We start from the raw sequence: 27,098 nt of genomic DNA, 5'->3' as shown, positions 1-27,098 counted from the left end.
TTTACAAAATGGATTGGTGGACGGTAGAAAGGAATTTACAAATGGAAAGGAAGAGTAAGACCAGAATAAGCCATGCAAGAGAGAAAGAAAGTGGCAATACAAGGAACCAAGAACAGAAGGAGTTCTGAAAGGAAGACATGACTCTGGTGTTTGTATAAGTTGTCCCCACCATCTGCCCTTGCAATTAAAACATGGTCTTGGGCTTCTAGCACAACTTGTATTAAAATGCTTATGAAATATTCATAAGAATGAAAGAGGGAATGCATTCTTTATGCATGTAACTTTTATTCAACTATAGAAACAAAATAAATTTACAAATAAGATACAGACAAATATATGTATCATTTAAATCTTTATTTAATGTGATCATTTTTTACCACCAAAATAAGGCATCTCCATGAACATAACATGGGACAGACTCCCACATACATGTGTGCACACATGTGCTTAAAACAGCTGTCTGTAGCACTTTGTGCCATGTGCTGACTCAATCCCCCTAACTCTCTATACCATTGACTTCAAAACTTTTTATGTACTTTACTGCATAGGGATGTTGTTTGGTTTTTATTTGGCTGGAACGTATCATTAACATACTACATTCATCTTTGTTCTCAGCAGCTGGAAACCATTAAAGCTCTGAAAATGGTTCAGAGTCTATGATAAACACCAATACTAATGATGAAGTTGATCTTCCCCATGATCCCAGATATAGTTTATTAATTTACATGATTATCATGAAGGTTAAACACAATCATCCAAGAAGTCTTTACAGAACACACATCCATGTCCATCCAGAAATGTACCTATTCCACCAACCCTTGAGAAGCACTAGAGTGCGCTGTTTGGGGGTATGGATTTAGAAAGGCAGGATCTTGTTAACTGAACAATTCTTACCTGCTTGGGCAAGCAATAGAATCTGGATAAGGAGCGTGTCAAAAGGAAGTGAAATTTGAAGCAGAGTAAAATTCTACTCTTCTGTTGAAAGAAACGGAAAAGGTTTCAGTCAAGAGAAAATCGTTTGAAGGACTTGTTATTTTTTGCAGGTAATATTGTGTGCTCAGTTGACAAAGATTAACAGGTGACATGATGGTAGTAAGGGAAGGAGGACAGTCTTACAGGGGTGTGAGGGAGGCCTGTTTGAAGAGATGATGTTTTAATTCAGCCTTTTCCAATATGGAACCAGCAGTAGGGAAGTCCCTCTGACAGGTACAACAGCGTGGGTCATGAAACAGAATCAAGCTGAGCCTAATAGAGAAAGCAGGAAGATTTGGGAGGAGTCTACTATGAGGTAAGATCGAAGTATCCATCACAAAGTATAACACTGTGGGAAATTAGTGAAATGGAGTGACGGTTCTCACCATCACCACAGAAGAAATGTTGATGGGAATTTATAATGTAGTGGGTATGAGGGCATAATAATGAGAAAGAAGTAGAGCAACACATGAGGATAGATGGACTAGAAGAATAATAATATAATTGTCAGGAATAAGAAAGTTAGTAAAGGGGGGGTGTGGTTTGCATGGAAAGACAGTGGATTGTAAATAATGAAGGCTCAGGTAAGTTTCAGTCAGTGTTCTGTAATTAACAGGAAACACAAAACAGTAGACCATATATGTGTAAGAGACACCATCTTAGGGAAGCTCATTGAAATGAGGAAATAGATGAGTTACCAAATGAATGCAAATAAAACACGAGATCAGGGAAGGATGGAGGATTGTGCCTTAGAGGGAAGGAGACATCTACAGAAGAGAACAAGAAGGAACCAAGAAGAGGACCGGGACAGTAAAATGGCATGTACCAGACTGTTTTGAAAAAGAAACAAACAAAAATAAGGTTTAAGAAGGCAGATCCCTCTGTCACATACAGCCACGAGTTTAAAAACATTGGAGGCTGAACTTCACAGTCTGAATCATCCATGACATGATTAAATTTACAGAGAAAGTAGTGGTGAACATGAGCAGGGACGCCAAGTCATTTGAGTTCCTGCCTGCGGGAGGAGTCCTGGATCCCTCCTCAGCAAACCTGTCGGCAGATGAACAGTTGTTTGATGTAGTGATGGTGGTTTTGGTTCAACAGCGCTTCCTACTTGCTCACAAGAGAATTTCTTGAGTTAATGGCTGTAGCATTCTGCCTACTTGGACACAGTCCTGCCAAGTCAAGGGAAGCCCCTGTCTGGGATTTATGGAGCTCCTTCATCCAGTGATGTCATTCTGGAGCTGCTGAGTAATTAATTTACCTTACATGACTTGTGGTGGGGGGACAAAACCCTCTGAGAGCTTCATAATTTGTCTTACGGCACTGCCAATGCCATTTCGCCATGATTCACAGATTATGTAGTTACATAATGATATACAATCATGGGTTGTCCACACTGCAACTTTAGCCATGTGGGATCTGATTAGGGCTCTGGAGAGCTGAACCCAGCAGGCCTGGCCAGGACCTGCCCCTGGAACCAAAACATGCTTGTCTTAATGGCCTTTACTGCCAGAGTGGTTGTGGCTGCTTAGTCTGCACCTTTTGTCTTGGCAAAGGTGAATATTGTTTTTGTTTTGTATTCTCAAGGGCCAAGTTAGCCAGTATAATGGGAATCACCTTTATAGCACCCATGGTATGATCCTAGGACATCTGAAAACACCTCCCGGTTTGTTTTTAGCTGGAGGACACTACACAGGAAAGGGAGAGGTAGGTGCCTGTAGCACCGTACAAAGTGTTCTCCCTTACATTATTTTATTTAAATTTCACAACAATCATTAGGGTGACAATAGGCTTATCTCCATTTTTAGGAAGAAAACTAAGGCAGAGAATATACATAAATGCCCTAGATCACACAATTAATAGATAGTGGTGGAAATATTTGAGTGTAGCTTTGATGTCAAACCATAGACCCGCCGTTTATCATATGAGCTGTATTTTTCAAAAGCATTTTTGTGCTCTTCTTACCTTGAATTGTATTTATTTATAGAAGTCATGTACGTAATTTATTATGTCATAGACATAAGGTATTTGAGTCCTGAAGTTATGTGCAATACTAATATTTACTGGAGAGTGAGATTCTTCAGAGCAGATTATGGACTTTTCTGGCTTATTTTTAAGTCTCTGTGAAATAGAAAGCCTTGTAGAAATATAAGGGGTGCTCACTTCATTAATGAATGGGTGATTTTCTTTTCTTTCTTCATAAAGAGAGTGACGGTATCTCAGATCTCTTAACAGAGTTCCTTATAGAGACACTAGACTTTACCTTCTGGAAGGATAAGAACCCGCGAACAAACAATGTGAGAAATGGTTTTTGTGCTGTCTGCTAAGAAAAAGTTAAATCAACTGGACAGATTTGCACTCTAACGTTGAGTGCTCTACTGAACTTGATGGCTTTTTCTAATGATTAATTGAAATCATTAGGGAGAAACCTCTCTCACTCTGCTCTTAACAATATTGATGTGAAATAACCTTAAAATCATCAGTATGCAGTGATTTCAAATGTAAGTAAGTTCAACATACACACGTCGTCCTTCTCACTCGCTCGGTCACTCAGATGCATCTATGACTCTCAGGATTTCATCATGGGATCACAAACATTTAGAAAGAGTCAAGACGGACAGTGAAAGGGTTTATAGGTTGGTGTTCTATCCTGGAAAATATTCTAGTGGCATTAATTTTCTTGTTGTTGCAGGTGAAGACAGACGACAGAGTGGTTAAGATGGACCTCGGTTTACTCTTCCTTAGGGTTCGCAAAATGGATGTTGGGACCTATTTTTGCCAGACAGTAGAGCACGGTTTTGTCCATACCGTCCGTAAAATTACCCTGGAGGTAGTGGACGAGGAGAGAGTAGAGGAAATGTTCCACAAAGACTATGAAGAGGACGGGCCCCACAAGATGCCCTGTCCAGTCCAGACCAGCATCCCACACGGGGCAAAACCCTGGTATAAGGAATTCTTGCAGCTGATTGGTTACAGCAACTTCCAGAGAGTGGAAGAATACTGTGAAAAGGTCTGGTGCACAGATAAGAAGAGGAAAAAGCTCAAAATGTCGCCGTCCAAGTGGAAATATGCCAACCCACAGGAAAAGAAGCTGCGTCCCAAAGCCGAGCACTACCGCCTGCCCAGGCACACCCTGGACTCCTGAGGGGGCGAGACCTTCTATTGGCTTCTGGAGAATTTCTGTTTGGAACCGAAAATAAACAGGACGACCATGGCCACAAGGAAGAGAAACCATTCAGCTTCTTTGTATTGCTTAAAAGAGTTCTGTAACACAGAAATGACTGTGAAGGTATTATGATAAATTATTCTATGTACTCATTTGACTGGTTAAAAATCTCATAGAATTAACTAATTTTTCGGAACAAATGTATTCCTCAGTGGCTTCCCACTATATTTACCAAAAAAGTGACCCTAGCTGTAGTTTTGAGTACTTGGCTGCTTTTCCTTGACAATTATTATTTTACCCTTGGAAGACTTAGGATTACTGGAATATTGGTGAAAAATCATAAGCATGAAAAAAATGAAATATATATTTTAATCTTTCTGAATTCTATCTTTCCTCCCCGATGTAAAATATACAGAATATCCAGTACTTTAACATTCTCATATGAGCTGTCTGTACTTTTTAAGAATTCTCGTGTTAGTATCTAAGCTATGTATCGTATGAAGCAGTTGTGTTGTAATTATCGTAAACCATGAAAGAAAAATTGTGGTCACCTTGAGGTTCGTGCCCTTCATAAAACAATTCATTCAGTCCCATTTACGATAGTTATGTTTCACGATGAAAACACGTCCTTTCAATTTCACTCCACTGCACAAAGAATGAAGTTAAGGTAACTTCCGAAAAAGATATATATTAAAAAAAAAAAAAAAAATGCCAAAAAAGTTGAAGTTTCAGTTAGAAGTCTAACTGAAAAGTTTTTGCTGCCCTCTTGTGGTAGAAAAATATATTCTCTCTTTTTTCTCTTTTTAGAGATTGTCTAGTAAAGATTTAAAAGCAGTTTCTGTTAATCCATCTTGTCCATTTTCAAGGAAAAAAAACTTAAATAAAAATGTCTTAATATTTATGTCATTCTCTAAGATGAGATAATGTGTTTATGAATAATTTATTACCTCACAAGCCAAAAATGAAGATATTAACAGCACCGAAGCTCTATTAAAACTTAAATTTTATTCTTTCTAAATAATCTTCCCTGAAATATAAAAGGTACTCCAGAAACATAAGTTTGTTATTTTAAAAATGTTGAAGCAGATTGCTATCAGATATCAAATTTCCCTATTTTAATGTTAACAAATAAGAAAATTGTTTCACGAGTTCACTTAACTCCCAAGATGTCTAAAATGCTTTTTGCTTCATAAATAGTATCAAAAGTTTTTATTTTTGAGAATGCTAGTTTCTTGAAGTCTTTCCTTCCCCTTTTCATTTAGTGATTGCCTTTCTAAAGTATAAAGTTTTGTTGAGATTTTTTTAAGTTTTTTTTAATTTTTATTTATTTTTTAAATTTCTTTACAGTGTTCCAGCATTCATTGTTTATGCACCATACCCAGTGCTCCATGCAATACGTGCCCTCCTTAATACCCACCACCAGCCTCACCCAACCTCCCACCCCCACCCCTCCACAACCCTCAGTTTGTTTCTCAGAGTCCACAGTCTCTCATGGTTTGTCTTTTTTTTTTTTTTTTAAAGATTTTATTTATTTATTTGACAGAGATCACAAGTAGGCAGAGAGGCAGGCAGAGAGAGAGGAAGGGAAGCAGGCTCCCTGCTGAGCAGAGAGCCCGATGCGGGACTCGATTCCAGGACCCTGAGATCATGACCTGAGCCGAAGGCAGCGGCTTAACCCACTGAGCCACCCAGGCGCCCCATCATGGTTTGTCTTTTAAATAAAAATTAAAAGTGAGAGAATTACACATGACAAAAACTATAAATATTTATTTAAATGTTAACTTTATTCATTTCAGTTCTCAAAGTTAGCTTATAGGGTATATAACTAAGAAAATCCAAGTGTTGATAACTTGTAATGACTTGCAGTTTCATTCAAAAACTAAGAAATACATAGGTTTTTTTTTTTTTAAGTTTAAAAAGTTCATTTGTTAAGCCACCAAGCTCCAAAAGGTCTAAAGTGTGGAAATACTTTGAAAATTAACATTCTCTGAAAAATACAGTTGCTGTTTGCCGATGAATCCACTGGAGGTCATTGCTGCCCACCAATATTAACTGAACACAGCATATTTATCAGTAAAATCCTGCCCAATTGTGGAGAAGTAGAACCATAACCAGGGATCACAGGGTCTTTAGCAAAGTTTATGTCTGAAACAAAGTGAACAGATAAGTCAATAAAGCACAATTTACTGAAAACATTCTGCCATTATACAAGAAAAAGGAAAGTGGGATTTTTTTCCCGTGTTCGGATTTCTTTTTTAAGTAAGGCAGATAGCACATACGTTGTTGCCATTTTTGTCCAACTGAAGAGATAAGACTGAGAAGAATAACTTTTATATGATTTAAGCCTTAAGAATTAAATATACCTTGAAGCTGTTCAAGTAAATGAGATGACTAGCAAGAGGGGGAGCTTTTTAAGGTGCTAATTTGAGAGAAGTCTGATAAGAAAATTTAGAGGACTCAAGTCCATAATTTAGAGAGAGCACTAAATTTTCATACATATATATGTATACTTCCCCCTTTTGCTCAGTCTCTCCCCCTTTCTTCCCTCAAACATGCGTGCCGGTCCAGTGCACATCCGCGCACACATCACAACGTACTTTAAGATAAACCGGCATTGTCCTCTCAAAAGACAAACCAACAACCTATGTTGCTCTGTCCTTGAGAATCTGAAACATACCACAAAATGCATACCCCGTCTTTTGTCCTGTCTGGTGTCAGAATTCGAATTCAGGATCTCCTTTGAGAAATGTCCAGGCTTGGAAAATCACAAATGGATTGACCAGATTTATCCTCTTTTTCTCGAACTCAGGAAAGGACACGTGTTTAGTTACCTGCAAGACAGGGAGGAATTAAGAGTGGGCCCTGACCCACCTCATTTTGCCCAGTCATGGATAGACCTGGGGGAGAGAAATTGTGCCCTCCAGGAGCAAACATTAGGCTGAGAAAGAGTCATAACCACCCATCCTACGTTCAAGGAGGCACCTCCGTGTAAGATCAGTCTCCTTCTTCTTCAGACCTCCAGTGTGATGTCCTCTGTGAAGGAAGAGGTCCTGGGAGTAGAATGAGCCTTGATACAGAACAGTGTATATCTCCTCTTTCAACTTTTCATCAGCCCTACTGAGTGAGGGGTGTGGATTTGTTGGCAAAGAGAATGGCACCTTGAAAAGGTTTTGCTTCAGGAATTGTGAGGTTTCTTCCATGTCTAACATTCTATATTGCCATTTTTTTCCTTTGTTTTTATTGCTGAATATTTCAATGCAAAGCTATGAACTTGGAGAAACAGGGATTAAAGTGGAAATAAACACAAAGAAGAGCTCTAGGGGGAGAAAAAGGGAACAGAAAGTCTTTGCCAGTTTAGTAAATGGCTGGTCTGTATATACTTTAGAGTTTTTTTCTTTGCCCAAATTAGTTACACACTTAGGATGTTTTTATGGAGTGTTTAATATTTGCTATAGGGTGTAGGGCATTGTAAATCTTCATAGCGACTCTGAACATTTGTAAAATTTGTAAAATACAATAATAGTTCTGAGTGTTGGTGTTAAGCATGAAACAAACACAGCAGCTGTTGTCCTTAAAAATGAGTTGTCTTTAGCCTGCCAGATACATTAAGAAAACCTCTTGGGATCGGGAAGATATCTGAGCTCCCAGGGCAAAGTCCCGCGTAGATGCCAACGGAGAGCCCAGGTTCTTGTTCTTACAGCAGAGTATCGCATCCGAGTTACTCTTGCAAGAGCATTGCTCATTTTTCAGGCCAACAACTGTTGCTTTGACTCAGTTATAAATAATAGACTTTCCACGAACACTGTTTTGATTGTAGTGTGTTATTTAAGCTGGTATGTTTATTTTTTTCTTGGGAAGAGAGCATTATATTTTGGCTTTTGTTATAACTGAATGTATTCTCTTTGTGTTTAAATGGCTTAGTTACAAGCTAGAGTACTATATGGGGTGGGGGCGGTTCTTGGCTCTCTGATTCCCTTTTATGTGCCCAGGTCCAAAATAGCATGTGCTTTCTTACTTCCTGTCACCAGTTAGAAGCCATGAGACTTACCATCTAGCGGTCAGGTCCAAAGACCACTGACCCTGCTCGGACTATCGTGTGGACCTGCCGCTCTACACTGCATCCTTTGCCTGTACCATTATGTACGATTTCTATTTAGTGCAACTTAGATGCTAAAGAAATAAATATTTGCTAAACCCTTACGTGCTGTCCGAGGCGTGTTTTCTAAGGTGGTGTGAGTTAAACTCAAAAGTTTTGGAATGTGTCAAAGCCCGCATGTAAACATACAATGCTAGGCTAGTGCTGGTTTTCTTTAAGAAGTTAGAAAAGCATTCAATTTCCCTTTTTCTTTTTTTTTGGAAATTCAGAAGTCCACTTCCTCAAGGAAGAAATTGTCCACTCATCTCGTTCCCTTGCAGCATTTGGGCTTATTTTTGCCACATCATGTTTGTAGGACCAGCAGCCGGAAATGCCTTTCAGAGCTGCGTCATCCAGATAAGACAGGTGATGAAGGCTTTTGTAAGGGTAACTCATAGGATGGTTACAACTTTTGCAGGCCTCAACATCTACCTTAATATACGTAAATGACTGTTTTCTCTGCTATTTTTATTAAACCTCATTTTTGAGAAGTCATTTAAATGAGATTTGGTGTTAAGTGAATCTCTCTTTGGGAGTTTTGTTTCCAAGGCTGATTTTGTTGTTTGGGTCAGTAACTAGTTACCATATTTTGTTTATTTTTATTTATTTTTATTTTTGTGGTACTTAATGCCTATTTATTGAGTGAATGAACCAGTGGATACTTAATGTTCAAAGAACTCTTTAAAATGATCCAGGAGAAAAAGTTGGCAAAGGATACAAATAGGTCGTTCACAGGTACGGAAATCTAAACAGCCCATTTAGCATGTTTTAAAGCAGGAATCTGGCAGAAGCTTAGAGATGTTGTTTCTGGCAGACTTATGATATGGTTATGCCATTAATGATAACTGTTTCCACTGGTTTCAGACTTGCATTCCTGTACAATACGGCACCCTGTTTTCGTGGGGTACTTGATGAGCCCATTGAAACTTTGGCTATCTACTCAGTTACCAGTCCAGGAATCATGGAGAAACAGTTGTGGTCCCTAGGACTCTCTTACCTGTTACTCAAGGGAACAAAAGCATGCACCCGTTTTGTTTCCTAAAGTGTAGACATGCTAACGTGCCATTAATTTATATGAATAAAGAAAAATTGAGTTGTATTTGTCCTGAGAATGTGTTTACAGTTTTGACCGGAAAAATTCCAAATCCTACTTTTCACCTGATGCAACTTGAAACACACTCAGCGTCCAGCTTTTGAAAGTGCATTTCGAGTGTTTGGAATGTTGTGGAGTGTACTTCCACAAGTACAGTGGAGTGAATCTCGAGACTCCTGCTCAGGGTGGCTTAGAAAAGCACCCTTGAATCCAGAGAAGCCGCAATGAGGGAGCAGTGATAAATGGTATGCAGAAAGAGAAAATAATTTAACGGAAAAGAGACAGTAAGAGACAGCAAGAAGATGGCTGTCTGCGACACAGGAAGAGGGCTCTCGCTAGGAATGACCCAATCAGGACCTTACCTTGAACTTGGACTTCCCAGCCTCCAGAACTGTGAGAAGTAAATGTTTGCTGTTTAAGACACCCAGGCTGTGGTATTTTCTTACAGCAGCCTGACTGGGCTAATACTCGAAGGAAAGTGGACACAGATAGAGACGTTCAGCATGAACAGAAACATGCAAAATGAGCCCGTCGACAAATATTCCAAAACATCTGAAAAGATCTAAAGTTAAGTATACAATCATATATGGGAAAAGTGGCTATGATAAGCTTATATAAGTTATCATGACTCCTGGCTTATATTTTCCAAGTTGTAGGTGGGATTTCTTCTCTGGATCAGAATAGGTTCTTGGGGAAGGACAAAAGAAAATGATCTACTCAACTTTCAACCAACAAAAGCTAGTGACAAGTAGAATGATCCCTTGGAGTCGATTCCATGAATTCAGCCTAATTTGAAAGAATAGTTGAAAAGTTTCTTTTACATGTGTGATGGTTGGTGGGTTTTAACCCGCACAAAGCAACTCAATTTATTATCTTGTGATTTTTTTATCAGTCAGAAATCAAGGTACATGCTCAGCTCAACTCCCTACTTGAGATCTCAACAGACCAACATCACTGCACTGGCTGCCTGGGCTTTGGGGAGGAACTCACTTTCAAGCTCATCCAGGTAATTGAGAGAATTCTGGTCTCTGGGGTTCTAGGACTGAGATCCCTGCCCCTTGCCTTCTGTATTTAGTGTCAACAATGGACTGTTAAGTCCTCCTTACTCTTGGCATCTCTGACTCTCTGCTGCATTTCTCTGCTTCAGACTGGAGAAATTTCTCTGCTTTTAAGGTTCATGTAATCAGGCTGGATCCACGGAGATAATCCAGGCTAATCTCTTTCTTTAAAGATTTATTACCTTAATGAAAGGCAGAGTCCCTTTCACTATGGAATACAACATATATTCAGGTTCTGGGGGTTAGGATATGGCCATATTTGGAGCACACAGTCCATCCCCTGCCTCCCCCCCCAAATTTACGTTCTTCCCAAATGCAGATTACATTTATCCCATCTCAAGGTCCCCAAAGTTCTCTTTCTTTTACAGCGTCAGCAAAAAGTCCCAAATCTTATCATCTGCCTTTAATCGGGTGCAGATGAGACTCTTGGTATAATCCTTCACATACCCCTAGGGCACGATTTCTTTCCATGTGTGGTTCTATAAAACTGAAGCAATCAGTTATCTGCTTCCAACATACAATGATGGGACAGACAAAGGGGAAGAGTTTACAGATACTCTGTTTCGAACAGGGGGAAAATGGTAGGTAAAATGGAGTCTCCATCCAAAGCGGTTTGATATAATTCATCAGGGCAGCCTCCATTAGGTTTTAAGGCCTGGGAATATTCTATAGCTCTCAGTGTTGCCTCCTTTGAGTTTACCTTTGGCCCTGTGAGCTCTCCATCTGGATTCATTGTGTTTTGTTTTGTTTTGTTTTTTTAAGATTTTATTTATTTATTTGACAGAGAAAGAGAGAGATCACAAATAGGCAGAGAGGCAGCAGGAGCAGGCCCCCCGCTGAGCAGAGAGCCCAATGCAGGGAACCTAAGATCATGACCCGAGCTGAAGGCAGAGGCTTTAACCCCCTGAGCCACTCAGGTGCCCCTCACCCTCTGAATTCCTAAGTGGCTCAGGTAATTTCCATCTTTCCCTTCTGCTATCCTGGGCATTGACTTTGCCCTCAGGCAGATTGGTCAAGGCATCTGTTTTTCTCACAAAACGTGCTAAAGGCAGTACTCAGAGGTAGATTATCTGTCCACACTGCATCCAACCACACACACCAAAGCCTCTAGAAGACTTCCATGCTAAGACTGTGTCAGCACCTATATAAAGGAATCCGGGAAAGGTAGTTTCTAACCCTGTGCTAGGAGACCAGCATACCTATAAGAAAAAAAGACAGTGGGAGAGAGAGCTGTTGAGTAGGAAAAAGGCATCATCTGCTACAGACATCATCTGTTGAGGCAACAATAAGCAGATTGAAAAGTTTAAATTAAAATTAGTACCACTGGTTTGGGATGGGCAAGGAACTCATCCATCTCCTGAACCCGTAATTTAGAGACTTAACACTCGACTTAAAAATCCAAATTTTGGGGGTGCCTGGGTGGCTCAGTGGGTTAAAGCCTCTGCCTTTGGCTCAGGTCATGATCCCAGGGTCCTGGGATCGAGCCCTGCATCGGGCTCTCTGCTCAGCGGGGAGCCTGCTTCCCTTCCTCTCTCTGCCTGCCTCTCTGTCTACTTGTGATCTCTGTCAAATGAATAAATAAAATCTTTAAAAAAAAAATCCAAATTTTGGCAATACGTTATACTTGGGCAATGTTAAAAAAGTCTCTTACTTTGTTGGTAAATACTGCGTGTTTGACCTTTCGCTACAATAGTTTATGAGAAAGGAGTATTTGGGCAAGCTTTCTGAAAATATGTTAACCGTGGGTAAAGATTCACTTTACATAATTGAAGCAAAAGGGTAAAATATTGACACCAAAAGGAGTATTCAGAATTACATTTTATAAGACATAAAAGGACAGCACATTTTTTCTTATCATGCAATTCTTAAAGAACAGATGGCAGAAGCAGGGACACTTCTGGAGCATTCTTGGAATGTCTGTTCCTTGTCAGTTTTGTCACTGTTCATATTAGGAAATTTGGTCTTATGGACAGTAGACCAAAAAACTGCAGCAATGTGTGAAAGGTATCCTAGCCTAAGCCAGCAGAATGGCACTCCAGTTCTCATGTTGACAGATAACTTAGAAAACCCATGTAGGTTCTCTGCTTCCAAATATGTAACATATATTTTGGCTACCAAATATGTAAAATGAAGTGATTGGACCAGATGATTTTGGAAGGCTTTACCATTTATAACACTGTTAGGGCCTATAAAATGGGATATCTTTTCCAAAGACTGTGTTCAAGTACTTGCAGAGAAAAATCACACTCTTTAGTATGGCAGCCAAACTACTTTATCTTTAAACTGTTATTTTTAAAGCTTTATTGACACAGAGTTGATGTAAAATAAACTGTACATATTTAAAGTGTGCAGTTTGGTGAGTTTTTGTATGTATATTATATATACATAATATATATAATAAGTTTTTATATATATTATATGTACATATATATAATGAGTTTTCATATATATTTATGCATCTGTGAAACTACAACAATCAAGATAATGAACACATCTATTACTCGCAACATGTCCTCATGACCCTTTTCAATTTATTTCTCTCTCTCCACCCCTCCCCCTGCCCTGGCCCAGACAACCACCCGTCCATTTTATGACACTATAGAGTAGTTTATATTTTCTAGAACTGTATAGAAGTGGAAACAATACAGTATATCCTCTATTTGTCTAGCTTCCTTCACTAAGCATAATAATTTCCAATTCTGCCCCATTGTCAAATGTCTCAACGATTTGTTCTTTTTTATTACCAAGTAGTATTCCACTGTGGTGGATGGACAAATATGTGGACGTTTTGTTGTTCCAGTTTCCAGCTATTACAACTAAAACTGCTTTGAACACTCAGGTACAAGATTCTGATAAATACAGCCCTTTATTTCTCCTGAGTAGAAACCTAGCAATGGAGTTTCCAAATTGTGTAGTTGGGATGTATTTAACTTGCAAAGAATTGTTTCCCAAAGTGATTGTGCAACTTTACGTTTCCACAAGTAGTGTACGGGAGCTCCATTTCCTCTAAATCCTTACTAACACTTGGTATATTCAGTCGTTTCGATTTTTTGCTCCGATACTAGGTGTGGCCTGGTATCTCATTGTGGTTTTTCATTTGCATTTGCCCAGTGACTGATGATGTCAAGCATCTTTTCACGTGCTTTTTTCTTATGCATATGTTTTTCAGGGGGACGTGACTGTCCGGATATTTTGCCCATTTGTATCTGGTTGTTTCTCCTCTTGTTAAGCTGCAGAAGTTCTTTACGTATTTTAGATGCACAGCCTTTGTTACATTTAGATTATGGAAATATTTCAGTCTTCTGCGCGTTTGTGTTCACTTTGGTAACAATGTCTTACCACCAAACATTTTTACTAACTCCGGTTTTTGACACTTCAGGTTTTTTGTGTTAAATTTAAGAAAGTTTTGCCAAACCCAAGGTCACTAAAATTTTCTCCAATATTTTTTCTAGAAGTTTTATAGCTTTACCTCTTACATATAGATATGTATCCATTTGAAATTAGTTTTGTGCGTGCTGTGAAGTATGCGCCAGGATTTCTTTCCTTGTGTATAGCTTCTCAACTCTTCCCAATCCTATCTACCATTTCTTGAAAATATGACTCCCTCAGGGAATTACCTTGGCATCTTTTTTTCACCCCTTTTCTCTTTTTCTAGAGAGAGACAAAGAGAAAGATTATGAGCAGGAAGGGCCAGAGGGAGGAGAGAGAGAATCTTTTAAGCAGGTGCCAGGCTCGGCACAGACCCAACACATCGCTCCATCTCATGACCCTGAGAATATGACCTGAGTCGAAACCAAGAGTCAGGAACTCAACTGACTGAGCCACCCAGGAGCCCCAACCTTGGCACCTTCTGATGAAGATAATCAGCTAAAGAAGTTTAAGGTTAGCTGAGTCACAAAGACCTACCAGACTTAATGATATACCCTGGTTGCATGTGCAACATTTTGTGTATATGAAAGTCTTTTAGTCTCATCTTAAAAATTCTGTCAGAAAGGGGCACCTGGGTGGCTCAGTTGGTTAAGCAGCTGCCTTTGGCTCAGGTCATGATCCCAGGGTCCTGGATTCGAGCCCCGCATTGGGCTCCCTGTTCAACGGAGAGCCTGCTTTTCCCTCTTTCTCTGCCTACTGCTGTGCCTACTTGTGCTCTCTCTCTCTCTCTAATAAATAAATAAAATCTTAAAAAAAAATTCTGTCAGAGAAAAACATCTTTGATTTATCCAGGAACCTTCTTTAAAATGCTAATAACTGTTGTAGAACTGAGTGGACTAGAATTCACAGAAGCAGTATCAGTCAACCAGCTAAAAGCCATCTGGGGTCACCTGAACTGTTAAAATGACACGTTTAATGGGGCGGAGGTGGGGGAAGGAAACCAGGGAAGGAAAGAAATTACTTGGCTTTTTCAGACAGGAACACTTGAAGAGAAAGTTCAGGCCTTGGTTAAGAGACTTAAAATAACAAAGAAGAATGTTCCCCTAGGTGTAAGAGAAAAAAATAAAAGGAAATAAAAAGATGTTTTATGCCATTTTTCCCTATAGTTTTTTTTCCCTTTATTCAAGAAAAGGGACAGTTTAAAAATGTTTTCTGTCATCCCCTTCAGGTCAGCTCTCCACTTCTCTTGTCCCCTTCCTGAGTTCCCAGATGCCAGGACCTTCCTCCTCCTGCTTTGCACACTGTGTGACCTTTGTTCTCACAGAGCCGGAGCGGAACTCAAGCTAGTTCATGTAGGGGAAGTCTGTCAGGGACATATCACTTGCAGATTCTTACAGTCTCTCCAAATAATCCAGTCGCGCGTTGGTGGTATAGTGGTGAGCATAGCTGCCTTCCAAATAATCCAGTCGCAGTCTACAACATGATCTCCTTAGCTACAGTCTATTTTCGAGATGCCAAATTAGTTTGCAAAGGAGTGTAACCTGTCCCTTTATACAGTTTTCTGCGTTACGTCATCATAAAATGTCATCTCAGTCCTCAAAACTTAATTACATGCAAAATAATCCTAGTGCTAATATATTTTGGGGGAACGTCATCTTCTTAAATATGAAATGCCTATATGAATATCATTTTTTATTAGGCAGACTTATAATAAGCAGAACAATATGTCAAATATAAACCAGTCCCTAAAATGTGTGCAGAAATGGATGTTTGCTGTTTCAGTTTTACTCTGTCAGGAGGGATATTGCACATATATTCTTGGTAACAATCTGAAAATTAGCTTTGAGTTTATTTTTAAATGTGAGAATGTCTCATTTCTTCAACTAATTAATTCTGTTTAAAGAGGACACACATTGGAACTCTGTGAATTTATTTATTCCGGTTTGTCACATCTATATGTAGACTAGCAGTCAAAGCATTTCTAAACAGGAGACTTAAAATTGCGTTCATTTTACCACATTTTATGGTATAGCGCCACATAGCAGAAAAAAATACTATAAAGTGTTTTCAGAGAATCCATAAATGAAAAACGGAAGCACTTTACTGAGGAGCTCACTGTTTCTTTTGCTACATATATCAGTTCATCTACTGTATTTGAGGGACACGGTAGATTCTGTCTTTGGTTTGGTGCAAGGCTCTCTCTGTAAAAGTATCTCTATCCAGGGGCGCCTGGGTGGCTCAGTCGGTTAAGCGCCCAACTCTTGATTTTGGCTCAGGGCATGATCTCAGGGTCGAGAGATAGAGCCTGGCATCAGGGTCGCTGCTCAACGAAGATTCTCTCCATCTCTCTCTGTCCCTTCCCCCTACCACTTGTTCTCTCTCTCTCTCTCTCAAATAAATAAATAAATAAATAAATAAATCTTCTTTAAGAAAGATGTCTCTGCAAGAAGGGCTGTCCCAATTCCGGCTTTCAATACCAGCCTCCTGCCTCAGGTCATTTTCCTTCCGACTGTTCATACTTATATGTGTGGTGTGTATATTTTAATTGAGGGAGCCCCTCCGAATTACATCACTAATTATCTTATTACCCTTGTGAAAATCCCCTCCAAAGACTCTCTTCTTTGTATAGAGTAGAGCCAAACTCCTCAACGTGACATTCTAGGCAACTAGATTATCTCTTATACATTCTACGCTATACAGCAACTGAGACATCTTAACAAACACACCTAACTGTTCAAATTTTTTTACCTTCTGCTCTCCTCTGCCGGCATGTTACAAAATGGAGCCATAAATCTACTCCCTTTATAACTCAGATAAGCAGAGAAACTGTGGTTTCTCTATCAATGCCTGGCTCTCTTCCACAAGCTCTTGGATTCCAAGTGTCAGGAAAACGTCTTAGTCCTTTTGATTTCAATTTGGTACGATGAAATGAGTCCGACAGTCCTTTCAGGTAGTCCAGAGTCCTCCTTGGACACTAATGCTCAGTTTTTCAGGTGGCCAAGTGTTGTCTCTCCCAAGTTCCCAAGTTTTCTCAAAGGTACCCAGGGAGGGAGCCTGGGTGGCTCAGTCGTTAAGTGACTGCCTTCACCACAGGTCATGATCCCGAGGTCCTGGGATCGAGTCCCGCATTGGGCTCCCTGCTCAGTAGGAAGCCTGCTTCTTCCTCTCCCACTCCCCCTGCTTACATTCCCTCTCTCACCGTCTCTCTCTCGTCAAATAAATAAATAAATCTTAAAAAAAAAAAAAAGGTACTAAAGGATATGTGGGAAGGAACACCTCCTTGTTAATAACTGTGTTAATAACTGTGTCTTCATACCTTGTTAACAGCTGTGTCTTCATGATGAGTCCTTGTTAATAACTGTGTCTTCATACCCAAGCCATGACTTAGAGGGTCCTTGAGCTCCTAGGGTATTGAGTTGAATTGTGATTGTGATGCCATTAAAATATTCTTTTCCCTCAAGGCCTTGATGTTTCAACCTCACCTCCAAAGTCTTTGGTGTTAAGTTGTACTGGGATCTGGCTATGCCACCATGAAATGCTTAGCCCAAGTTGTCCTCCTGGAGTACTACCCCATCTCTTCCCATAAGTTAACTGGCCAGCACACTTGACTATCTTTCACTTCTTTTCACAAGGACAACAAGGTTTTCTATAATTTGATTCAACTCTGGGAGACCCACGTGTACATTATGAGTTAATGTCCAGGCCTCTATCAACATAATCTCCCACCATGCCACCAGGTTTCTTGGATGAGACCTAGTTCCAAGTGGCCATATGGGTCATTTATAAAGTAGCCTTCTCTAACTCTTCCAGGTGGGATATGGTTTCTTCTACCCACAGGGACCTCTCCATCTTTGTATACTTTAGAGCTTCAAAGCAACTGAGAGAGAGAAGGTGTCAAGGCCTGAGATGTGACCCTATGTTCAAGTTAACAGGTAACCTGTTATTTGTTTCACAGATGCTACCAGAAGACATGGAGCTCCAGGTCAGAGACAAAGGATTTTACTATAACAGCGAGCAGCATGAGTATGATGTTGGCACTGGTTATCTTTGCCAACAATTCCCATGGAGGTGACAGAAAATGGCCCACGTGTTTACTGAGCATCCAGTGAGTTTGATTCATAGCCGAAGAACATTGATCTTGGGAAATCTGCTGCTTTTCCATTAAGCCTTGTCTTTGTTCTGGAAGGATACATCATATCATCCTTTAAAATTGTTTGCTGCCAATGCAGCCCCGAGAAATGGCCCAAGTAAGTGCAGTCAAGGCTTTGCATTCTTGCCATAACCAGCAAGAAAATGCGGGAACACCTATGTCCTATGGCAGAGTGCTTCTCCCAGCAGAACGTTTGTATGCATTTCTTCCAGTCAGCCTTCCCTACATCTCACTTCTGTCCACAACCTTCCAGGCCAGAAGAAGTGAGCTTTCCTTCTCCTTGCCCTACATTACATCCACCTTCTTTATCATCATTGCCTTATGCTTAGACACTGTCACAGATAGGAATATTATCCCTATGCAATAAAGTTTCTCAGATATCCTTCATACCTAGCTCTTGAAAAATTCACTGGGAGCTGAGTCGATTCAGGTCCTCTGGAAAGCAGACATTAAGATGGGTGAGTTCAGCATTGGAAAGAAATAACAGAACACAGGTATCCCTGCCACACCCAATCATCCAGTTGCCCTGGGAGAGAGCACTGGCGAAGGGCCCTCAGCTGACTACACTACTTGCAGCTGGCTTTCTCTTAGGGGAGTCCTGAGCGCTGTACTTCCTTGGCTGCCATAAAAGCCAAAGGAATTACACATGTCCTATCTTTTCCTTATGGCTTGTTTTAAAACTTGTCATCAAACCAAAGAAGTCAAGACCTGCTTTGTCTGCCTTGGAGCCATAGTTGAGTGAGTCTAGCTAAAGGCCTCCCATTATTTTTTTAAATTAATATATAATGTGTTATTTGTTTCAGGGGTACAGGTGTGTGAATCATCAGTCTAACACAACTCACAGCACTCACCATAGCACATACCCTCGTCAGTGTCCATCACCCAGCCACCCCATCCCTCCCACCACCCTCCTCTAGCAGCCCTCAGTTTATTTCCTGAGATTGAGTCTTAGTTTGTCTCCCTCCCCGGTTCCATCTTGTTTCATTTTTCCCTCCCTTCCCCCCATAACCCCCTGCCCTGCCTCTCAAATTCCTTATATCAGAGAGATCATATGATAATTGTCTTTCTCTGATTGACTTATTTTGCTTAGCATAATATCCTCTAGTTCCATCCATGTTGTTGCAAATGGCAAGATTTTGTTTTTTTGATGGCTGCCTATTATTCCATCATATATATATATAGATAGATAGATATATGTATATCTATCTATCTATCTATCTATATATATATATATATGTATATATCACATCTTCTTTATCCATTCATCTGTTGATGTACTTCTAGGTTCTTTCCATAGTTTGGCTATTGTGGACATTGCTGCTATAAACATAAACATTTGGGTGCACGTGCTCCTTCAGATCACTACATGTGTTATTTTTAGGGTGAATACCCAGTAATGCGATTGCTAGGTCATAGGGTAGCTCAATTTTCAACATTTTGAGGAACCTCTACACTGTTTCCAGAGTGGCTACACCAGCTTGCATTCCCACCAACAGTACAGGAGGGTTTCCCTTTCTCTGCATCCTCTCCAACATCTGTCATTTCCTGACTGGTTAATTTTAGCCATTCTGACTGGTGTGAGGTGGTATCTCCCTGTGGTTTTGATTTGTATTTCCCTGATGCCAAGTGATATGGAGCACTTTTTCATGTGTCTGTTGGCTATCTGGATGTCTTCTTTGCAGAAATGTCTGTTCATGTCTTCCGTCCACTTCTTGATTGGATTATTTGTACTTTGGGTGTTGAGTTCGAGAAGTTCTTTATAGATTTTGGATACTAGCCCTTTATTTGTTATGTCATTTGCTAATATCTTCTCCCATTCTGTCAGTTGTCTTTTGGTCTTGTTGACTGTTTCCTTTGCTGTGCAAAAGCTTTTGATCTTGATGAAGTCCCAAGAGTTCATTTTTGCTCTTGCTTCCCTTGCCTTTGGCCATGTTTCTAGGAAGAAGTTGCTGCGGCTAAGGTTGAAGAGGTTGCTGCCTGTGTTCTCCTCAAGGATTTTGATGGATTCTTGTCTCACATTGAGGTCTTTCATCTATTGAGTCTATTTTTGTGTGTGGTGTAAGGAAATGGTCCACTTTCACTCTTCTGCATGTCACTGTCCAATTTTCCCAGTACCATTTGTAAAAAAGATTGTCTTTTTTCCATTGGACATTGTTTCCTGCTTTGTCAAAGATTAGTTGACCACAGAATTGAGGGTCCATTTCTGGGGTCTCTATCCTGTTCCATTGATCTATGTGTCTGTTTTTGTGCCAGTACCATACTGTCTTAATAATTGCAGCTTTGTAATAGAACTTGAAGTCTGGAATTGTGATACTGCCAGCTTTGGTTTCTTTTTCAACATTCCTCTGGCTATTTGGGGGTCTTTTCTGGTTCCCTATAGATTTTAGGATTAGTTATTCCAGTTCTGTGAAAGAAGTTGATGGTATTTTAATAGGGATTGCATTAAATGTGTAGATTGCTCTTGGTAGGATAGACATTTTCACAATATCTGTTTTTCCAATCCATGAGCATGGAACATATTTCCATTTCTTTGTGTCTTCCTCAATTTCTGAGTATAGATTCTTTGCCTCTTTGGTTAGATTTCTTCCTAGGTATCTTATGGTTTTGGGTGCAACTGTAAATGAGATTGACTCCTTGATTTCTCTTTTGTCTTACTGGTGTATGGAAATGCAATAGTTCAATTTTGGTAGTTTTTATGTCTCTAGGAATGCATCCATTTCCTCCAGATTGTCAAATTTGCTGATATATATATATATATATATATATATGAACAGAACAGAGACACACACTTGATTTTGGGTGTATTTTAGTCTGTTAGAATCTATCCCAAAATTTTAAGAAAAGAAAAACTTATGTATATATAAAAATAAGGGTAAGTACAATGAAGGGATGGAATATGACTATGAAGATAAAAATTTAAAAGGATTGTAAAAAAGGAATTGATAAGATAAGAAGTTGATTAAAAAAAGAAAATAAAAGGAGAGAATGTGATCTGCCTGGAGACTAGAACAAAACCATATGCTAGATTTAGGGTGTATTTTGATCTCTTAGAAGAAACTGTATCCCAAAATTTTAAAGAAAGAAAAACTTAAATGTATACAAAACACAAGGTTAAATACAATGAAGGAATATAATATGACTATAACAATGAAAATTTAAAAAGATTTTTAAGAAGGTATTGATAAAATTGTTACAAAGATTAAAATAGGAAAAAGGAAAAATTAAGAATAGAATAAGGAGAAAAATAAAATAAATTAACTTTGAAAAACTAAAGAATCATAGGGACAAAGCCATGAATTCTATGCGCTGTTTTCCCCAACTCTGAAGTTCCACACTTCTCAGTGATCAGTAAACTTGATCTTGGCTGTTCCTTCTTGCTGATCTTCTGCGGGAGGGGACTGTTGCAGTGATTCTCAAATGTCTTTGCCCCAGGTGGAATTGCACCATCCTTGCCGGGGGCCAGGCTAAGTAATCTGCTGAGGTTTGCTCTCAGAAGCTTTTGTTCCCTGAACGCTTTCCGTAGAGTTCTGGAGGACAGGAATGAAAATGGCGGCCTCCCAATCTCCAGCCCAGAGGAGCTGAGAACTTGGGGCCCCAATCCTCAGTGCACCCTCGGAGAAAAGCAGTCAATCTCTCCTGTCTCCTTGGTCTCCGGCTGCGCTCCGAGCTCACCCGGCCTGTGACCAAGCGTTTCAGTCTCTCTCAGGTGCACGGCCCCTTTTGGAGTCTCCAAACCCAGCAGATTACTGCAGTAGCTCCTGTACCACTCCTTCCAGTGGAAGAAGGAGGGGGGCATCTCCCTGGATCTGCCAGTTGTGGGGTCCCTGCTCGAAAAGCAGTGGACCGACTGCCTTGGATCATGGTTTAAGGTAACCCCAAGCTGACAGCCCTGCTCAGCTCCGTCTATGTAACTGGCTTCCCTCCTCCAATACCTGGGAGCTCTGCCACATTCAGACACCCCTGGCCTTTCTGAGGACCCCTGAGGGTCCTGAGATCACACTATCCCTGTGAGGGCTCCACCCCCACTTAACCTCTGGACCAATGTCCCTCAGTGGAACAGACTTCTAAAATTTCTGATTTTCTGCTCCACTGCTCTATTGCTGCTGGGACCCAGAGCCTCCCCCACAGTCTATCTTCCATATGTTGCCTTGGGTTCACTTCTCCGCACATCTTACCTTCCAGAAAGTGGTCAATTTTTCTAGAATTGCTGCTCTTCTTCTCTTTGCTCACCTGCTGCATTTGTAGGTGTTCAAAATAGTTTGATAAATATCTAGCTGAACTCCTGGGACCCCATGAAATTTAGGTCTCTTACTGCCCTGCCATCTTGCTTCTCTCCCTGCTCCCATTATTTTTTTTAATTTTACTTTATTTTGTTTTATTTTCCAGTGTTCCAAAATTCATTGTTTATGCACCATACCCAGTGCTCCATGCAATATGTGCCCTCCACAATACCCACTGCTAGGCCTACCCAACCCCCCACCTTCTCCCCTCCAAAACACTCTGTTTCTCAGTGTCCACAGTCTCTCATGGTTTGTCTCTCCCTCCAATTTTCCCCAAATCACTTCTTCTCTCCATTTCCCAATGTCCTCTGTGTTATTCCAAATGTTCCACAAGGAAGTGAAACCATATGATAATTGACTTTCTATGCTTGACTTATTTCACACAGCATTATCTTTTACAGTCCTGTCCACGTTGATACAAATGTGGGTATTCATCCTTTCTTATGGAGGCATAATATGGATATATGGATCACATCTTCCTTATCCATTCGTCAGTTTGGCAACTGTGACCATTGCTGCTATGAACATTGGGGTACAAGTGGCCCTTCTTTTCACTACATCTGTATCTTTGGGGTAAATACCCAGTAGTATAATTGCAGGGTCATAGGGTAGCTCTATTTTTAATTTCTTAAGGAATCTCCATACTGTTTGCAAAGTGGCTGCACCAGCTTGCATTTCCACCAACAGTGTAATAGGGTTCCCCTTTCTCCACATCCTCTCCAACACTTGTTGTTTACTGTGTTGTTGATTTTGGCCATTCTAACTGGTGTAAGGTGGTATCTCAATATGGTTTTGATTTGAATCTCCCTGATGGCTAATGATGATGAACATTTTTTCATGTGTCTTTTAGCCATTTGTAAGTCTACTTTGGAGAAGTGTCTGTTCATGTCTTCTGCCCCCCCCCCTTTTTTTTTTAAAGATTTTATTTATTTATTTGAGAGAGAGACAGTGAGAGAGAGCATGAGCGAGGAGAAGGTCAGAGGGAGAAGCAGACTCCCCATGGAGCTGGGAGCCTGATGCGGGACTCGATCCCAGGACTCTGGGATCATGACCTGAGCCGAAGGCAGTCGTCCAACCAACTGAGCCACCCAGGCGTCCCCCTTTTTTTTTTTTTTTTTTTTTTTGATGTGATTATCTGTTTTGTGTGTGTTGGGTTTGAGGAATTCTTTATAGATCTTGGATATCAGCTCTTTTTCTGTAGTGTCATTTGAGAATATCTTCTCCCGTTGCGTGGTTGCCTCTTTGTTTTGTTGATTGTTTCCTTTACTGTGCAGAAGCTTTTGATCTTAGTGAAGCCCCAAAAGTTTATTTTTGCTTTTGTTTCCTTAGCCTTTAGAGACATATCTTGACAGAAGTTGCTGTGGCCAATGTCAAAGAGGTTACTGCCTATGTTCTCCTCTAGGATTTTGTTAGATTCTTGCCTCACGTTGGGGTCTTTTATCCATTTTGAGTTTATCTTTGTGTATGGTATAAGAGAATGGTCGAGTTTCATTCTACACATAGCTGTCCAATATTCCTGGTACCATTTATGGAAGAGACTGTCTTTTCTCAACTGTATATTTTTAGCTCCTTTGTCGAAGATTATTTGACCATAGAGTTGAGGGTCTATATCTGGGCTCTCTACTCTGTTCCACTGGTCTATGTGTCTGTTTTTGGGCTGGTACCATGCTGTCTTGGTGATCACAGCTTTGTAGTAAAACTTGAAATCAGGCAACATGATGCCCCCAGTTTTGTTTTTCTTTTTCAACATTTCCTTAGCAATTCGGGGTCCCTTCTGGTTCCATACAAATTTTGGGATTGTTTGTTCCAGCTCTTTGAAAAATGCTGTGGAATTTTGATCGGGATGGCATTGAAAGTATAGATGGCTCTAGGCAGTATAGACATATTGACAATGTTTATTCTTCTGATCCATGAGCATAGAATGCTCTTCCATCTTTTTGTGTCTTCTTCAATTTCTTTAATGAGTGTTTTGTATTTCTTCGAGTACAGATCTTTTACCTTTTTGGTTAGGTTTATTCCCAGATATCTTATGGTTCTTGGTGCTATAGTAAATGGAATTGATTCTCTAATTTCCCTTTCTATTTTTTCATTGTTAGTGTATAAGAAAGCAACTGATTTCTGTACCCTGATTTTGTATCCTGCCACATTACTGAATTGCTGTATGAGTTCTAGTAGTTTGGGGGTGGAGTCTTGTGGGTTTTCCATATAAAGTACTTCCATATAAAGTATCATGCCATTGAGAGAGTTTGACTTATTATTTTCCAATTTGAATACCTTTTATTTCTTTTTGTTTTCTGATTGCTGTTGCTAGGACTTCCAGTACTATGTTGAACAATAGTGGCAAGAGTGGGCATACTTGTCGTGTTCCTGATCTCAAAGGGAAAGCTGTCAGCTTTCCCCATTGAGGATGATATTCGCTGTGGGTTTTTCATAGATAGATTTTATGAAGTTGAGGAATGTTCCCTCTATCCTTATAACTTGGATTCATTTTAATCAGTAAAGGATGCTATCCCTTGTCAAATGCATTTTCTGCATCAATTGAGAGGACCATGTGGTTCTTCTCTCTTATCTTATTGATTTATTCTATCACATTGATTGATTTATTCATCCCTTGGATGAATCCCACCTGGTCATGGTGGATAATCTTTTTAATGTACTGTTGGATCCTATTAGCTAAGATCTTGTTGAGAATCTTGGTATCCATATTCATCATGGATATTGATCTGAAATTCTCCTTTTTGGTGGGGTCTTTGCCTGGTGTGGGGATCAGGGTAATGCTAGCTTTATAGAGTCTGGAAGTTTTCCCTCTGTTTCTATCTTTTGAAACAGCTTCAGGAGAATAGGTATTATTTCTTCTTTGAGTGTTTGGTAGAATTCTCTAGAGAATCTGTCAGGTACCGGCTTTTGTTTTTTGGGAGGTTTTTGATCACTGCTTCAATCTCATTACTAGATATTGGTCTATTCAGATTGTCAATTTCTTCCTGATTCAGTTTTGGAAGTTTGTAGATTTCCAGAAATGAATCCATTTCATCTAGGTTCATCTAGGTTGCTTAACTTATTGGCATATAACTGTTAATAATAATTTCTGATGATTGTTTCTGTGTCCTTGGTGTTAGTCGTGATCTCTCCCTTTTCATTCATAATTTTATTAATTTGGGTGCTCTCTCTTTTCTGTTGGATTAGTTTGGCCAGTGTTTTATCGATCTTATTGATTCTTTCAAAAACAAGCTTCTAGTTGCGTTGATGTGTTCTACCATATCCCTAGTTTCTATCTCATTGATCTCTGCTCTAATGTTGATTATTTCCCTCCTTGTGTGTGGGGTTGGCTTAAATTTGTTGTTGATTCTCCAGTTCTTTAAGGTGTAAAGAGAGCTGGTGTGTTCTGGATTCTTCAATTTTTTTGAGGGAGGCTTAGATGGCTATGTATTTCCCCCTTAGGACTGCCTTTGCTGTATTCCATAGGTTTTGGACCAAAGTGTCTTCATTCTCATTGGTTTCCATGGCTTGTTTAAGTTCTTCTTTGATTTCCTGGTTGCTCCAAACATTCTTAAGCAGGGTGGTCGTTAGCTTCCAATTGTTTGAATTCCTTCCGAACTTTTTCTTTCTTTTTTTTTTTTTAAGATTTTATTAATTTATTTGACAGACAGAGATCACAAGTAGGCAGATGGGCAGGCAGAGAGGGGGTGGAACGAGATGGGGAAGCAGGCTCCCTGCTGAGCAGAGAGCCTGACGTGGGGCTCTATCCCAGGACCCTGGGATCATGACCTGAGCCAAAAGCAGAGGCTTTAACCCACTGAGCCACCCAGGCACCCCACCCTTCAAACTTTTTCTTGTGGTTGAGTTCCAGTTTCAAAGCATTGTGGTCTGAGAATATACAGGGAATAATCTCAGTCTCTTGGTATTGGTTGAGTCCTAATTTGTCACCCAGTATGTGGTCTGTTCTGGAGAAAGTTCCATGTGCACACCGGAAGAATGAGTATTCTGTTGTTTTAGGTTGGAATGTTATCTATATATCTATGAGGCCCATCTGGTCCAATGTGTCATTCAATGCACTTGTTTCTTTATTGATTTTTCTGCTTGGATCTTTCTATTACTGAGAGTGGCATGTTAAGAACCCCTACGATTTTTTTTTTTTTAAGATTTTATTTCTTCATTTGACAGACAGAGATCACGAGTAGGCAGAGAGGCAGGTAGAGAGAGAGGAAGGGAAGCAGGCTCCCTGCTGAGCAGAGAGCCCGATGCGGGGCTTGATCCCAGGACCCTGAGATCATGACCTGAGCCAAAGACAGAGGCTTTAACCCAGTGAGCCACCCAGGTACCCCAAGATTCTCTACTATTAATGTATTCATATCAATAGAACTCTTTATCTTGATTAACCCTTATCTTATATAGTTGGCTGCTCCCATATTGGTGTTGTAAATATTTACAATTGTTAGATCTTCTTGGTGGATAGACCCTTTAAGAATGTTGTAGTGTCAAAAAAAAAAAAAAAAAGAATGTTGTAGTGTCTTTCTTTATCTATGACTATAGTCTTTAGTTTAAAATCTAATTTATCTGTTATGAGAATCGCTACCCCAGCTTTCTTTTGAGGCCCATTGGCCTGAAAGATGCTTCTCCATCCCTTCACTTTCAGTCTGGATGTATTCTTAGGCTCCAAATGGGTCTCTTGTAGACAAAATATGGATGGGTCCTGTCATTTTATCCAGTCTGCAACCCTGTGCCATTTTATGGGAGCATTTAGGCTGTTCACTTTGAGAGTGATATTGAAAGATGCGTTTTTATTGATATCATGTTGTCTGTGAAGTCCTTGTTTCTATAGATTGTCTCTGTAAATTTCTGTTCTGTGACACTCTTGGATTCTTTCTTCTTTTA

General features: G+C 39.9%; 1 protein-coding gene and 1 long non-coding RNA gene across 3 annotated transcripts in view; both read left to right on the top strand.

The window, feature by feature from the left end:
* SEMA3E (semaphorin 3E) overlaps positions 1-5,357 on the top strand; it is a 253,490-nt gene extending 248,133 nt beyond the window's left edge. The window contains exon 17 of the mRNA XM_047695809.1: positions 3,668-5,357. Coding sequence (XP_047551765.1) covers positions 3,668-4,120 — 453 coding nt within the window. The 3' untranslated portion in view covers positions 4,121-5,357. The remainder of the gene's footprint in view (positions 1-3,667) is intronic.
* Positions 5,358-9,470: 4,113 nt separating this feature from the next.
* LOC125080934 (uncharacterized) overlaps positions 9,471-27,098 on the top strand; it is a 28,544-nt gene continuing 10,916 nt past the window's right edge. Inside the window, exons 1-3 of one of the 2 annotated variants that reach the window (XR_007121544.1) lie at positions 9,471-10,375; positions 13,176-13,266; positions 17,752-18,043. This is a non-coding gene — a long non-coding RNA (uncharacterized LOC125080934). The remainder of the gene's footprint in view (positions 10,376-13,175; positions 13,267-17,751; positions 18,044-27,098) is intronic. The other variant, XR_007121543.1, reaches the window with a different exon arrangement.

Source organism: Lutra lutra, chromosome 11 (assembly GCF_902655055.1).
Source record: "Lutra lutra chromosome 11, mLutLut1.2, whole genome shotgun sequence".
Taxonomy (NCBI): Eukaryota; Metazoa; Chordata; class Mammalia; order Carnivora; family Mustelidae; genus Lutra; species Lutra lutra.
Note: the sequence above shows the minus strand (reverse complement) of the source record. Positions and strands in the feature narration are given on the sequence as shown.